Here is a 14206-nt window from a genome sequence, read left to right as displayed (position 1 = left end):
CGCGAGGTTGCAAGGTGTTGCTGCTTTTGTTTCTTCCCCTTTTGTTTTTATATTGAGCTTAAAGCCGTTGTTTCATTTGTTCTGGACAAGGTCTAATGGCATATGCACACGCTTTTGTTTGAGAACTCAATTTTTTGACGGAGCTAAAGCCTTTCGATCGATCCGGTATCTTTGATTCTTCATAATAATTGCAAAGCTCGGTTTATATCCATGGGAATTTCTAATGTTGGATTGATAGATTTACTTGCATTTTCTTAGATGTATCACTTATATGTCTGTGGGGATGAAGTTCTGGAGTCCTCTGGTAGAGTGCACTCATCGCTATATACTATAGCATCACGTGCATTGGCATTACATTGAACCCTTAGCTTATATTATTCTTGATTTTAACCTTTAAATCTATGGCTGGGTACAACCAGAAAAGCCAATCTGCGTTCTCCGTTCGGCACTCGCCACAAATTTAATTAGTATTAAAGATGAACTAATAAAAAGATTGCATGCGGTGCCATAGATCAGGGTCAAGAACAATCTTCTGTTTTCGGTTTTCAATCTTTGTCGATTTTGCTCCAAAATCTGAATTGAAATAATAAGGTCCACCATGTTTAGTTCCATAAAAGAGCAGTAAATTGTGCTGGAATTTACGCTATGATAGTTTCTTGGTGGGCCACCGACCACAAGGAATTTTTAACTTATTGCGCCATTAAAATCTGAATAGCAGCTAATTTATTTCCTTAACAATCTGCCCACATTCAGAGAGGACTTCAGAAATACCTATCTTGTGGGTACAAACGTGTAAGTTTAGTGCCGTTCATTATATAACATTATATTAGATTAGGCTCGATGGATTGTTGGATCCGTATGACATCACCCTTTGCAATAGCTTATGATAATAGGCGGGCCCATAAAAAACTAAAATTCAAAAGCAAAGAGAGCGTACTTTTTTTTTTTCTTGAGGGGTCTTAATTTTGTCCCATAAACAAGCAGCAAGCATTTGCCGTGGACATTCACAGAATTGTTTTTTTGAGGCTAAGACATTCGCAATATTGCTAGAATGATGATTGGTTTTTTAAAAGTAAGAATTGAACTAGAAGGTTGTAGAATAATAACATCGTAAAATAAAAATTGTCAAAAATAACATCTCAATTCTTAACTTTAGGTTTCATTTTTCTCAAGAAAACTGATGAAATTGGGTGCCAGTATAATACACACAAGGTAAAAGGAGTAAAGAGAGAATTTACATCCATTGTCAAATTCAATCATCTAGTTGCAAAATAAAATCAAAATCATGAAATATGATACCAAGTTTTAAAATGTCCATAAACAAATAATCATACATTTTGGAAATTTCTCTGTCCAAAAATCAACACATCATGTTATACCACAATATAAAAAAACTTTGGAAGAATGTGGTATAACTTTGGGAGAATGTGGTACATACAAAAAAGATCATCAAACCATGTAAGTTTCATGTACAAGCAGTACTTAATAGGGCTCAAACCGTAGGCTAGGTAAAAGAATCCAAAGATGTACGTTCATCCAGAAGCAGAAAAGCATCAATTTATAGCAAGTCATGCAATTTCTAGGTTCAGCATACCCGTATCAGTTAGCCAAGTTAAGAATCAAGGTGTGAAGATGAACCTTTAGTTACTCCAGCTCAGTATCTTGTCCCTTAATCACTTCCTAATGCCTTGCTGTGGGATCACACCATTAAAATCAAGATTATTCTGCTTTTAAATACATTAGACTAGAGTCAAAGAAGCACTGGAATTTCACCTTGTCAATGGGCAGGCAGTAAAAATTCACGGTCTGATCCCTGGAATAGCATAGAAACGGTTGGTTTCCAACTCTAACCTCTTAGTTGAAGTGGCCGCATCTTGGATCCTAGTACATGTCTGTGGTGAAACCTGATGATGTTCCCAATACAAAATAGGATTTAGGTGACATTAGGAAAATAACATAGAATGGCATACCCGGACTGTCATAGGGACTTCTAGTCACAACATTTAACATCAAGTTACAACGGTCGATTTGCTTGTAGAAGAGGAATTTATAAAATCAATTTTGCTTCATACTATGTTTGCAAGTACATATACGTTACTGGTTACAAGTTAGGATTCAAAACTTACACAAATAAATTGAATTAAAAACTTACAAAAAACAATATATAGCTTTTGCTTAATTGATCAGGAATGAGCATGTAAAAGAATATAAAAGAATGACAGATTAGTTATAAAAAAAACCCGTAAAACCTTTGCTCGTCTCCATTGTCAGAGATACAAGCCTTCACATCACAGATCTATGTCATGTAATGTGCTTCAAGATTGCTTGTCGCGGCAGTTTGCATCAAAAAGCTAGCAATGTACAGATGGCACCAAACCCATTTTTGCAGGATGTCTGAAGAAGAAATGATGCTCCAGAATATTGCATCCTCCTGTCATTCACCATGCTCATGCAGTAAGAGGATCCCAGGCTTGCAGCGGCCACGACCTGTCATAAGAAGCCTGGTTAGCAAGCTCCATGATTGGAACCACTCTCTCAATGAGACACATCTGAATGGTGTTCTGTGGTAGAATAATATCATATTATAATAAGACTTGCATTTTACTGCAGAGGGCCTGCATGGCCTCTCTCTCACCCTAACGAGCCATCCAAGGTTGTTGGCAGGTAGCCACCTCTGAAGAACCACATATCAACATCTTCCTAACCGACTAGTATCTCATTCTAAACTGAGAGGTGATGGTAAACAGCCGATGTGGTATTGCAAATATAATTGGATAATTTTTCTTAGCTGTTGCCAGCTAGATGGATTCAAGTAATCCACATATAATATTCCTGAGGAACATAATGTAGATCCTGGAGAAATAAAAGGCTATTTCTAAGCCCTCCTGTTTATTCTAAAACTAAATCCCTACTAAAACCTTGAGACACCAGCAAAATCTAAGTTCTTCAGTTTCTTTTAGATCCAAATGCTCCAAGTGAGAAATCTTAACAAAGACAGCATAATGCATTTTCGTTATTGAATACAAAATATCCTTTACGTCGTCTCCAGAGTCACCTAAACAATCCAAATTTTGGACTCCTAAATGGACACCAACACCCGACACCTAAAATCATTAAATTATGACGTCATAACCAGTACGTGTCAACTTTTTGCAATTCTAAGCAAAAATCAAGTCTAACATAACATTTTGTGAAGGTCTTATTAATTATGCACTATTTTCATAAGTACACACATAAGCACATCTATAAGGCACAGAGATGTCCTGGTGTTGGATTTTTAGTTCTCTGGATCAGGTTCCTCTAGTTTTATGTCATGGGCCTAAGATTCCTTGTCCCCAACACTAATCGTCAGGCCTTCTCCTAGTCAAATTGCAACATAACATGACATAAGAAACTTTTCTATAGAGCTGTGAAACAGTAATGTGTTTTTTTTTCTTTTCAGTAATAAAAAACCAGCTGCAGGTACATGCAATCAAGCACAAACATATTGTAACTTCGTACAAAAATAATAATATGAAATAACAAAGGAATTTACCTTATTTCTTGACATCAATGATGATGCTTGGCTGATGGTTTCTTTGAGTTCAACACCAAAATCCTAAACTGGAAAAATTACCCTGCAGATAACATAGATTTTTAGTTAGTATTCACAAGAAATAATCAAGTCAGATGCACTGAGGAAAATGATCACGTTATTAAAAATTTTCATAAGACTGCTATTGTATCTTGAAAAATTTCATGAGAATATCCTGTGGTAGATAACAAAAGGTCGCATTCTATCACTTTGGAAAGTTGATTCACTTCTGTGCATCTTATCGGAATCTTAACTAGAACTCTTCTTGTGTTAAAGTTATAATGGTTTTGACAATTATAATATGGATAAATGTGTTTGATTATCATTAAATGGTCAATAAGATAATCATATTATTTTATAATATTTAGTTTTTAGGTGTCTTCCTAATATATCGTGTTTTGTCTTTTAAAATGTGCTTCTTCTCTATATTATTGTCCATTCACTTGTACATTGTACAAACTAGAAGTCCTGGTGTCTTGTCTATCAAACCAAGGTCCGCAATACCGGAACCGGAATCTATGTTGGTAGGCCGGCAGTACGGTATATTATGATACTATACCGTGTTGTTCTGGCATATGTACTGATGAAGGAAAATTGAAGAGGGAGGGGAGAGGAAGAAGGAGAGAGAGGAAAAGACAGTGACAGAGGGAGGGAGGGAGAGAGAGAGACAGAGGGAGGGAGGGGGAGAGAGATGCTGGGAAAGGGAGAAAGAGGGGGCTTAGAAGCCCTCCTCTCCTCCTCTACTCGGGCTGTTGGGAGGAACCCCTATTTTGTTCGAAACAGGGACTGCGGAAAAAGAAAGAGAGAGAGAGAGGGACGGAGGGGGAGAGAGATATATCAGGAAAGAGTGAGAGAGGGGGCTCGGAAGCCCTACTCTCCTCCACTCATCCATTGGGGGTGCTGGGCGGAGCCCCTATTTTTTTTCTTTCTTTAAGTGAAGTCAGCACAGTTTGCCGATTTCACTCAAAGAAATGAAAAAAATTGCAATCGAGCCTTTGTTTCATTCGAAACAGGGTCTCCGCCCAGCACCTCCTGTGAATGAGTGGAGGAGGAGAGGAAGGCTTCCGAACCCCTTCTCTCACCCTCTCCCAGCACCTCCCTCGCTCCCTCTCCCTCTCTCTTTTCCTCTCTTTCCTTCTCCCCCTCTCCATCCCTTGCTGGTTTCTTGAACCGAGGGCCGGAACTGCACTGGTCAGTCCCTGGTGCAGCTCAGTACGTCCCAAACCGGAAGGTTTAGGGTGGTACGACGGTTCTTGTATCAAACTTTTGTTATTGATGCAAACAATGGTGATGCAAAATTATCACCTATTTTCCTAATTCTAGATGGAAAAAATAAGGATCCCTTGAATGATAACTAGAAACCAGATAGTATATGATGGAGGTGGTTCATGGGCGCGTACCGGCTTCTATAACGCAGGACGAGAACCAACAAGTGACGAAGTCTTTAACTATTTCCCACCCCAACAAGGTAGTCTTCAGAGAATAGTCGATTGTGATGTAAATTTTGGTCAATACATATGTGTACAGTCTCGTTGTTTTGATTTAAGATGGTCGCTATACAGATTATTAGGTTTCATACATACTGCATTCCACATTTTACTAAAAATATGAACAAGCAAATGGAAGAGGTAACGGGTCCAAAACCTTTTTCTTAAAAAAAAGGAATCAATACATCTAGTATAAATCTCAATAACAAGTAGAATTTAAGTCATTTTAATAATCAAGTGGATTAAGATTGTATTCGATCCAACCGACATTCAACCCACTAATAATCCTGATTTGATAGTCTTGTGGAAGGTAGGTTGGAATCAATCTTGTGATATCAGGAATACCAGAAAGTTTAAGAACCAATGAGAATGAATTGATCAAAACCCTGATCTTTGGTATAATGTTTGCAACACAAGAATCAGATACAAAATTCATAAAATTGGTCATAATGGAAAATTAAAATGAAATACCATTATACAAAAGAAAACAAGGAAAAGAGGCATGGGGATTCTGCACAATTTCAAGAAACGCATCTCATAAACAACAGGAATATAGCCTAGTTGCAAAACAACTAGCCATGTATTTTTCTCCCAATATACATATCAAACAGGAGTACAACTTGAAAGAATATACTAAGACAAGGATTCATCTAACATGAGACAAGTTTCATGCCTTATATGTGCTATGTTTCTTAGTCTGTGCACCCTTAAATGTTACTCCAATAAAAACCTGCAAAAAGGCAGATCACATAGAAAAATATGAATGAAATAGCTATGCTTAGAAAGAAAGATGAATATGGCATCACAAGAACGATATGATTAAATGCATGCACACTCTCAAGATGCAAAGCCATGGACTACAAAAACCACAGTTTAAGCAAGATTAGAACCTGTCAGCCGACGATCATCAGCCAGCCATGAATGCCATACATCTCTACCTTCAAGAATGCCATCTCCAAAAGGAAAGGTGAATACAGGCACAAGTTTGCATTTGTATTGCAGCCCCAGGGAAATGGAGAGTCCCCCGCATGTTAAAGCATGCATTAGATGTCTATAGATTCTTCTGAAGGTAGTTGGTAAGGTTCAGTTGTCCATGAAGATATCTTAATATGCTAAGGCCCAATTCCCTGCTTGATAATGCTTCCATCAGATATGGAAGCAGCTTCATTTTGGCACCCTACACTAGTTATTCCATGAACTAAAGTAGTGTAAGACACCTCATCCAACACCATGTTTTCTTGAGTCATATGATCAGATATCTTAAAAGCCTCCTCCATTCTTCCTTCATTGCAGAAACCAGACATTAACGTGTTATAAGTGACGACATCTGGAACAATACCATTATCCAGCATTTCATCTAGAAGTTTAGCTGCTGCATCATAGTTTTCCATTTTACAGTATCCACGCATTAGGACAGTGTAAGTAACCTTATTTGGGGCTAGCCCACTAGCATGCATTTCCTCAAGGACTTTGTTTGCTTCATCCATTTGACCTATCTTACAATACCCGTCAATAAGTATAGTATAGCTTACAACATTCAATTCCAAACCATCCTCTCTCATTTTCACAATCAAATTCTTAGCCTCTTCAACACGACCAACATCACACATCCCATGCATAAGGGTACAGTATGTCACAGAAGTTGCTGCAATGCCTTTACTCTTCATTTCATCTAGAAGATTATAAGCCTCTGAAATTTTACCATCCCTGCAGTAACCACCAATAAGTGAATTATAGATGACACTATTTGGCTCTAAACCCCAACTAGCCATCTCCTTCAAGTAGATTTTGGCTTTATGGACTTCTTTAGCCTTACAATAACCATCTATTATTGTGCTAAATGTGAAAAGATCTGGAACCAAACCCTCATTCTTAAGATCATGAAGAAGCGTGATAGTCTCTTCCATCCTACCCAAATTGCATAATCCATGTATTAACGTATTATAGGTAATAATGTCTGGCTTAAACCCTCTTTTAACCATGTCGTCCCGAAGTTTAAAGCCTTCATCCATTTTCCCTTCTTTGCAACAACCTGAAATCAAAGTATTGTATGTCACCCTATCCAAAGCCAATCCCTTCTCAAGCATTGTGCGAAGAAGCCGAACTGCCTCTTTCATGTTCCTTGACTCACAGAGCCCATGAATCAAAGCATTCGAAGTAATGGTGTTCACACCAAAACCCTTCTCTAGCATTTTGAACCAAATATCAATCGCCTGACGATGCTTCCCATTCTCACACAGCCCCTTGATCACTGACGTCATTAGAGAATCATTCGGTCTTAAATTCCTTAATAACATCTCCCTGAAAAGCCTCAAGGCAGAGTCAAACCTTAATGCCTTTGTGACAAGCCAGAAAATAATAGAATTAAATAGCCCGACATTTATTTCCATACCATTTGACAGCATCTCATCTAGTAGATACTCGGCCAGCTCCATCTTCCCTGACATGCACAAGCCTTTTACAAGTGCATTATAAGTAACCGAATTTGGCTCCATCCCTTTCGCCACCATCTCATTTCTTAACTTCAAAGCCTCTGAACTCTGCCCCATCCTGCAGTGCCCGTCAATCAGAGTATTATAAATAAACTCATTTGGCAAAATGCCCATCTCGTCCATCTCCTTTAGGACAGACTCCACATCTCCAAATCTATTGCATTTAACCAAACCGTTGATGAGAACATTGAATGTAACAACGCTCGGCTTCACTGAGCTCCTCACCATCTTCTCCTTGAACCGAAACGCCTCATCCAACATCCTCTTCTTGCAGAGCCCATCGATCAGCACATTGTAAGTAACGACCGTGGGACGAATTCCCGAGCTTTCCATCTCTGAGAACAATGTGATCGCCTCAGCGACCTCGTGGTTCTTACAGAAGACATCAATGACAGGGGTATACGAGTAGGCATCCGGAACAACAAACTGTCGCATTCTGTCGAACACCATGTGCGCATGCTTGCAATCATTGACCTTAGAAAGCGATGACAGGAGAAGGTTGCAGGTTTTCAGAGATGGGCAGAACCCTCGCTCTACGAGGATCTGGAATGCCGCGACGGCGAGCTTCGGGCCGTCGGATCGGAACTGGGTGCAGCACACGTGAACCAGGGTATCGAGAGCGCCAGATGGCGGCTCGTCGGCTGAAACAGTGTCGGCGAGGGAGCGAACGATCTCGGGGAACCGGCGACTGGGGTCGTCGAGGAGAAGGGGGAGGCTGCCACCAGCTCCACCACTGATGAGGCGGATGAGGAGGAGGCGGGCGGGGGCGGCGAGGTTAGATCGGAGGAGGGCGTGGACGAGGATGGAGTAGGATCGGGGAGTGAAGCAGAAGCCGCAGTGGCCGGAGGCGAAGGAGAAGAAGCGGAGGGCTGGGCGGGGCTTGATCGCCGGCCGGAGATCGAGAAGGAGGCGGTCGAGGAGGCGGGGGGAGAGGCGGGCGAGGGTCTCTCGGCAGAGGTCGGCGTCTATGGAGGGGCGGGATAGGAGGAGGGCGAGGTCGCGGCGGAGGAGTGAGGTGTCGGCGGCGGCCGGCGGCGGAGTAGCGTGGTGGTGCGGATCTGGGGCGGCGGAGCTGGAGCAAGGTACGGCGCGGGAGCAACATAAGGGCCGGCGGGGTTTTCTTGGGAGCGGAGGAGGTAGTCTCATCGTGCGCCGTCGGGAAGAGGGGGAAAGTTGGGGGTTTCAGAATCGGCGGGGGCGGGGGTTGGGGGGGGAGCTGGGGGGAAGAATCAACGGCTGGAATTCGATCGGCATCTATCGGGGTGTAAGGCATGGAGCACCGTTTCCACAAATATTGGAAGGGTTACAGGAGTCATGATTCATGGCTATAGCTTGGTATTCTGGCTGGTCCGGATCCACGATGTTGGTTGAACTCAAGTTTATGATCCTACTTGAACTTAGGTCCAGTGCGCGACCATGACTTGTGAGGTAGCAGTGCAATACAACATGGCCCAAATACAGTATGTATGAGTCAATGGAGAAGGTTAAGTCAACTTGCCATAAGATGATTGTTACACTTTTCCTCGCTCAATATCCAATTTTGTATGAATTATATAGAGGATCCATTTGAGAGGATGGAATATGTAGTTCCCATTTTACGCAGTTAACTCTGATTGTGGCCTACCAAATATGTCCATCCATCTAGAACTCCCAATAGGTATGGCGATGTGTATCAATGCATGTAATGATATTTTTTTGGATTAGTGCACAATGAAAAGCAAGATGTAGTTGATAGAAGAGGAGATTCCTCCTGGCCCCATGGCCACTTCTTAGATGTAGTATGGGAAGTCTTTGATTTCGGTTCATGCATTAAACGAAATCTTATGGTCTTACATTTGTCATATTAGACTCTACAACATAAGAAAAAAAAAAAATTACTATTCAATAGAAGTAATCCATGTTATTAGAGGAATGATTATGCTTTGTTTCTTAATGGACATGGGTTGGTTTTTTCCTGGCTAGCAAGTGTAAATGTTAATAAGTCAATGAGAGCTTTAGTTAGTTCCGAGAATAGAAAGTTACCTTGATAGCTACTTTTTTTATTATTTAGTAATAATATAAATATTTTATATATAAATAACATATTTATATTCTTACTAAATACTTTATTAGTTTTAATAAAAAATAATTTTTTAAATATATTAATATATTGTTAAACATTATTAATCTTTTAAGAATACCATTAGTGAAAAATGTTATTACTTTTACTAAAATATATTATTTTTATTAAAATACCATTAGTATTATTAGTGTTATTAATAATATTAACTTCACTATTTTTACTAAAATATTATTAGTTTCAATTAATGTATTTAAATATCTTTGACTTTATTAATATTTTATATTAAGTATTATTAATTTTTGTTAATAGTGTCTTCCAAATAATTTTTAAATATGTAGAAAGTGCAATTCTTTTCACTCTATCCTCAGTAGGAGGGATAGATTTGTGTTATACGAATCTAAAACTACTAGAAAAAGGATTGAATACCAAATTAGAGCTCGAATTGACCACTCAAAAATCTATAGGAGATAGAAACCCAACTCGATCTGTTAAAAAATCATGGTTTTCTTTTCTATTTTCTAGGATGAGAGGATGGAGAGGTTGATAGAAAATCCCACTCATCAACTTAGAAAAGTACACACACACGTTAGATATCTAATTACCCATTGTGTTTGATAAATGCAACCAAGGCGCTTAGAAAAGAACAGTTACCAAAAAAGGACTATCAGAAAAGAACAGGCGATAGCAAATAAATCAATTTCTTGCTGGCACAAGCAAGTTTAACTGATAAAACATCCGAGCCATTTGCCTCCCTTCTGCACAAATAAAAACAGAGCCCCCATGAGGTTCCAATAGAAGGCTGGGTATATTCACTACTTCCTCTCAAAGGATCATAACAAACCCAGCTATATTGCAGTTCTTCCTGAGCTCGTCTCTGGTACAAAGCAGAGCGTGCTGTGAAAGAATGGGAAATGATATTAGGACGGAAGGTGTTGATGCTCACTAAGATGGTTTTCTTTTGTTGGTCCTCAAATTTGGTAGAGCAGATGATGTAAAGATCCGGTCGCGTTGAGCATAGGTTGTTTGAGCACAGCACCATGACTGTTTTGTGACTCTGTTTGCTCGCGCAATGAATTGAATTCATCTCGAAGAATAAAATCAAGTGAAGGGTAACTACTAGATCTTTGGCGAAGCTGGCATTTCATCCTCTTCCACTTTCACCGATCTCTTACGCCAGCTCAATACGCCAGCAAACCGGGGAAGCTTCAACAATGAGTTCACTCTGCTGACACCCTCAAGAGCAGTCCACACTTCCCTTGAGCCTGCAGTGCTCTCATCATCCAAGTCGGAGACTTCCCCACTTCTAGCTGTTTTGAAGCTATCAGAGAATGATGGTTCGCGAGATTTTCTGCTGCTTCTGCGAGCCTCGATGGTTGGCATGGTTGATGTGGGAAGGAGATTCAAGAAGAGGCATATAACGGCACAGTCGTCGACCTTAGAGGTAGGGTGTTTGAATCTCCAGGCTCGGACCGCTCGGTCTACTAATTGCTTAGCAGCATCATATCGTTTACTGACTGATGACACTATCTTTACAACTTCCTCATTTGATAGGACATCCCATACCTACAAACAATCGCAATTCTTGCATTAGAGGAATTAACCTGCAAAATATATCTCTTTTTCAAATTTTGTAGTCTTCATGTTGTCAACAAAGGGAAAATTAATAGATAGCAAAATTTAGATCGAGCCTTCTCGCAGAAAATAGATCAAGAAACAAATAAAGTTGAGTCAATAGAAGTTGAACAGAAAGTAGAAGAAGAGGCATCATGTGGATTCTGTGACCTTGGATAACATAGTTCCTCTCAAGAGGCCTTGGTAACAAAGGCTCGGTCCAGACCATGATCACTAAGTTATCGGTATTAGAACTTCGAAAAATTGTTGGTGATGGATGGCTGTGCTACAATGTTGGGTTGTAAAGAATGTAATTCTTAAGTCTTTTCTACCTTTTATTGTAAATGGGTTTGGGGATAAGTTGTGCTCTATGTACCCTCCAAAGATCAGGAATACAACAGAGAGCCTGATGGCTGGTTCTCTTCTTCCCATTCCCAACATATTTTCCCCTTCTTTTCTTCTGCTATTTCCATGATTTACTTCAAAAGTTCATAATGAAATAAAGATTGAAAGAAAACTGACACTGTAGTGACTACACATCTTGATTCACAGGGAAAGTTCAAATTCTAGATGAACAGAAAATAGCGCAGTATGTTAACTACTGAAGATTCTTAGGCTATGTAAGTCATCTAGAAAAATCTAGTCTTACTAACCATGGAATAACTGAGAAAAAAAAAATCTTTGGGGAAATATCTGAGTGTAATTATTCTGTAGTATTATTGCTTAAAAAGACTTAATCTGCAATTCATTTAGAGCTTGTCATGACATCTACTTACCCCATCAGTTGCAAGGACCACAAACTCATCCTTCTCTGAAAGCTTCCGATACGAAACCTGTGGTGTGGAGATAAGCCCAAAATCCTTCAGGCAAAAATCTCCAAAAGCTCTTGCCATGGCAAGGCCTGGAGAGTCCTCGTCGGGCAACCATAACCTATGCACATCTGGTTCTTCTTCAAGCGCAAAAACTCTTCCTTTGCAACTCTTAATCCTTTCGGCCTCACCTGTGTCACACCCCATGAAGATGAGAAAAAAAATACATATTATCTGAAGTCATTGCACTTTACCTCTCTCCCTCTCTCTCTAGATGACACTTGAAGCTATGTAAAATTAAAAAATGAATTAGAATATGGGAACTCACTTGGAACATTTGGTTTTAGATCAACAGTCAGTTGGACAGCAACAGGTTGGTTTTCGTTATCTCGGGTACAAAGAACAGCCCGAGAATCTCCTAAATTGGCAATTATCAAGTGTTCCATCTAGAAGAGGAAAAGTGACAAATAATTAGAATTTAGTTCCTAACAATGAAAAAAATAGACACTTCAAAACAATATAAAAGTAGCTTTTGCAAGACCTAGAAGTACCTGTTTAACTATGGATACTGCTGTGGTTCCACTACAAATGCAATCGATGCTAGCTTGTTGGCTGAGCTCTTTATCCATTTCCTCAAATGCCTTAACAATGATGGCCTTCCATGCGGAGAAACAATGTTGGGAATCATCACTAACATCATGAAAATGGTCTGAGTCATCGCTGTCATCTCCATTGACATTGTTTTTATTGAGATTGCTGTCATTGTTGCCATGATCAAAGAACTGCGACGACATAAATTCTGAAGAGAGTCTCATTGGCAGGGTATCACGAACATGGCCGGCAACTTTGTGACCGAAGGGGCCATGTCCATCAAAGACACCACAAAAGATTGTATCCTTCTCGCCAGCAAAATCCTATGGATCTTAAGGTTAATTAAATAGCAAAAGTATAATTCATTCCCAAGGAAATTGTAGAGGGAAAGGAAAGTAGTAATGCCGTGTTTCATTTCTTATTTCTTAAAGAACAATGGTGACAATGGCATAGAACATTGCAATTCTATATATAGCAAGAAGAAACATGAAATTATAATGCGACTTTGCTCAGGAATAAATGACATTTTTTTTTTTGTACCGGACTTATTATTTTCCGAAAAGAACTGATTACCTTGATGATTATTTTTTTTTTCTTGAGAAGAAGATGGGCAAGCCCATTAGGTTAATGAACCATGAAATTGGTTAAAAATCTTTGGAAGGAATCAAAAGAAATGTTAATCAAACTCACTAAAGGACTACTTTAGGAACCTTGTGAATGCTTGATTATTTTTTACTCTTTTCTATTGAACTTTCTCTCGTGTGTTCTACCATTTTATTATATCATTTTACGATACTCTATCCATGGAAACTGGTTAGGTCTTTGAAAGCTAAGAATCCAATAAACTCTAAAGTAATTGAATAATTCAGAAAAATATGACGATCACAAAATTTCAACCAGTAAAGAGAAGTTCTAGTTTCTTTTACTTTCCCATGAATGAGACAGTGTGGATCTTGCCACCTTTGGCTTAAAAACCAAAAAAAAGAGAGAGATTCTCTTTGTACGAGAGATGGCCATGAACACATACAAAATAGAAGATCGTAGAAATAACGAACGAAAACAAAATGTTATAATAACAATCAAACGTCATGAATTAAAACAACGAGACAGAAAATTTAACAACGAGAACAGAGCATCCAAACAGAACAGATCTCTAAAACCAGAGGCAAAAACGTGATTAATCTATCATCAATTTTCTTTTCTTCAAAAAGTTTTCGAAACCTTTTTCTACTTCTGATCTCAATTTTCTTCTTTCCGAGTCTTACCTCCCACATGGTCATTGCATCTTGGTTGACACCCTTCCATCCTTGTTGCGTGTACATGGATGCGAAGGTGCACGACCCTTTCAACCTCACACGTGCTCCATCCTCCCCCTCCTTCCCATCAAAAAAATCTTCCTCCTCTTCTGTGCATTGAAGTCCTCCCGGCTTGACCTCCTCCTTGCTACAACACCCTCCCATCTTCCTCCAAACCAGGCAACAATCCTACCTTGGCTCCGGCCTGAAAGAAGGCCACACCTTAGAGGATCTCAGAGAGGAGAGAGGGGGAGAGAGAGAGAGAGAGAGAGAGAGAGGAGATTA

The 14206-nt window shown here is 39.5% G+C and overlaps 2 protein-coding genes across 5 annotated transcripts; both read right to left on the bottom strand.

Annotated features, from left to right (window-relative positions):
- Nucleotides 1-1233: 1233 nt before the first annotated feature.
- Nucleotides 1234-8844, bottom strand: LOC103708925 (uncharacterized). 4 transcript variants are annotated; one of them, XM_039132400.2, is made up of 7 exons: nucleotides 5952-8771; nucleotides 5735-5791; nucleotides 3536-3617; nucleotides 2250-2487; nucleotides 1852-1904; nucleotides 1774-1813; nucleotides 1234-1691 (listed from the first exon to the last, which is right to left on the bottom strand). In XM_039132400.2, the coding sequence occupies exon 1, from the start codon at nucleotides 8697-8699 to the stop codon at nucleotides 6174-6176; it is 2526 nt and encodes an 841-aa protein (XP_038988328.1). In that variant the 5' UTR covers nucleotides 8700-8771; the 3' UTR covers nucleotides 1234-1691; nucleotides 1774-1813; nucleotides 1852-1904; nucleotides 2250-2487; nucleotides 3536-3617; nucleotides 5735-5791; nucleotides 5952-6173. The 4 variants fall into 4 exon arrangements, with proteins under 4 accessions (XP_038988328.1, XP_026661125.2, XP_038988327.1 ...); XM_026805324.3 differs by having other exon boundaries at nucleotides 1774-1904; XM_039132399.2 differs by having other exon boundaries at nucleotides 1234-1813.
- Nucleotides 8845-10201: 1357 nt separating this feature from the next.
- On the bottom strand, nucleotides 10202-14206 carry LOC103708864 (putative protein phosphatase 2C 73). The gene is made up of 5 exons (XM_017843281.5): nucleotides 13892-14206; nucleotides 12587-12949; nucleotides 12364-12481; nucleotides 12003-12226; nucleotides 10202-11178 (listed from the first exon to the last, which is right to left on the bottom strand). The coding sequence occupies exons 1-5, from the start codon at nucleotides 14084-14086 to the stop codon at nucleotides 10732-10734; spliced, it is 1347 nt and encodes a 448-aa protein (XP_017698770.2). The 5' UTR covers nucleotides 14087-14206; the 3' UTR covers nucleotides 10202-10731.

This window comes from Phoenix dactylifera, chromosome 14 (assembly GCF_051530095.1).
Source record: "Phoenix dactylifera cultivar Ajwa chromosome 14, Ajwa_hap1_PhDact_Kaust_v1.1, whole genome shotgun sequence".
NCBI classification, from domain to species: domain Eukaryota; kingdom Viridiplantae; phylum Streptophyta; class Magnoliopsida; order Arecales; family Arecaceae; genus Phoenix; species Phoenix dactylifera.
Note: the sequence above shows the minus strand (reverse complement) of the source record. Positions and strands in the feature narration are given on the sequence as shown.

Coding starts and splice junctions, on each gene's coding strand:
- LOC103708925 (XM_026805325.3), bottom strand. CDS start 8,699: ATGAGACTACCTCCTCCGCTCCCAAGAAAACCCCGCCGGCCCTTATGT.
- LOC103708864 (XM_017843281.5), bottom strand. CDS start 14,086: ATGGGAGGGTGTTGTAGCAAGGAGGAGGTCAAGCCGGGAGGACTTCAA. Junction 12,482..12,586: donor CAGTATCCATAGTTAAACAG/GTACTTCTAGGT, acceptor TTCCTCTTCTAG/ATGGAACACTTGATAATTGC. Junction 11,179..12,002: donor TGGTCCTTGCAACTGATGGG/GTAAGTAGATGT, acceptor GATTGTTTGTAG/GTATGGGATGTCCTATCAAA.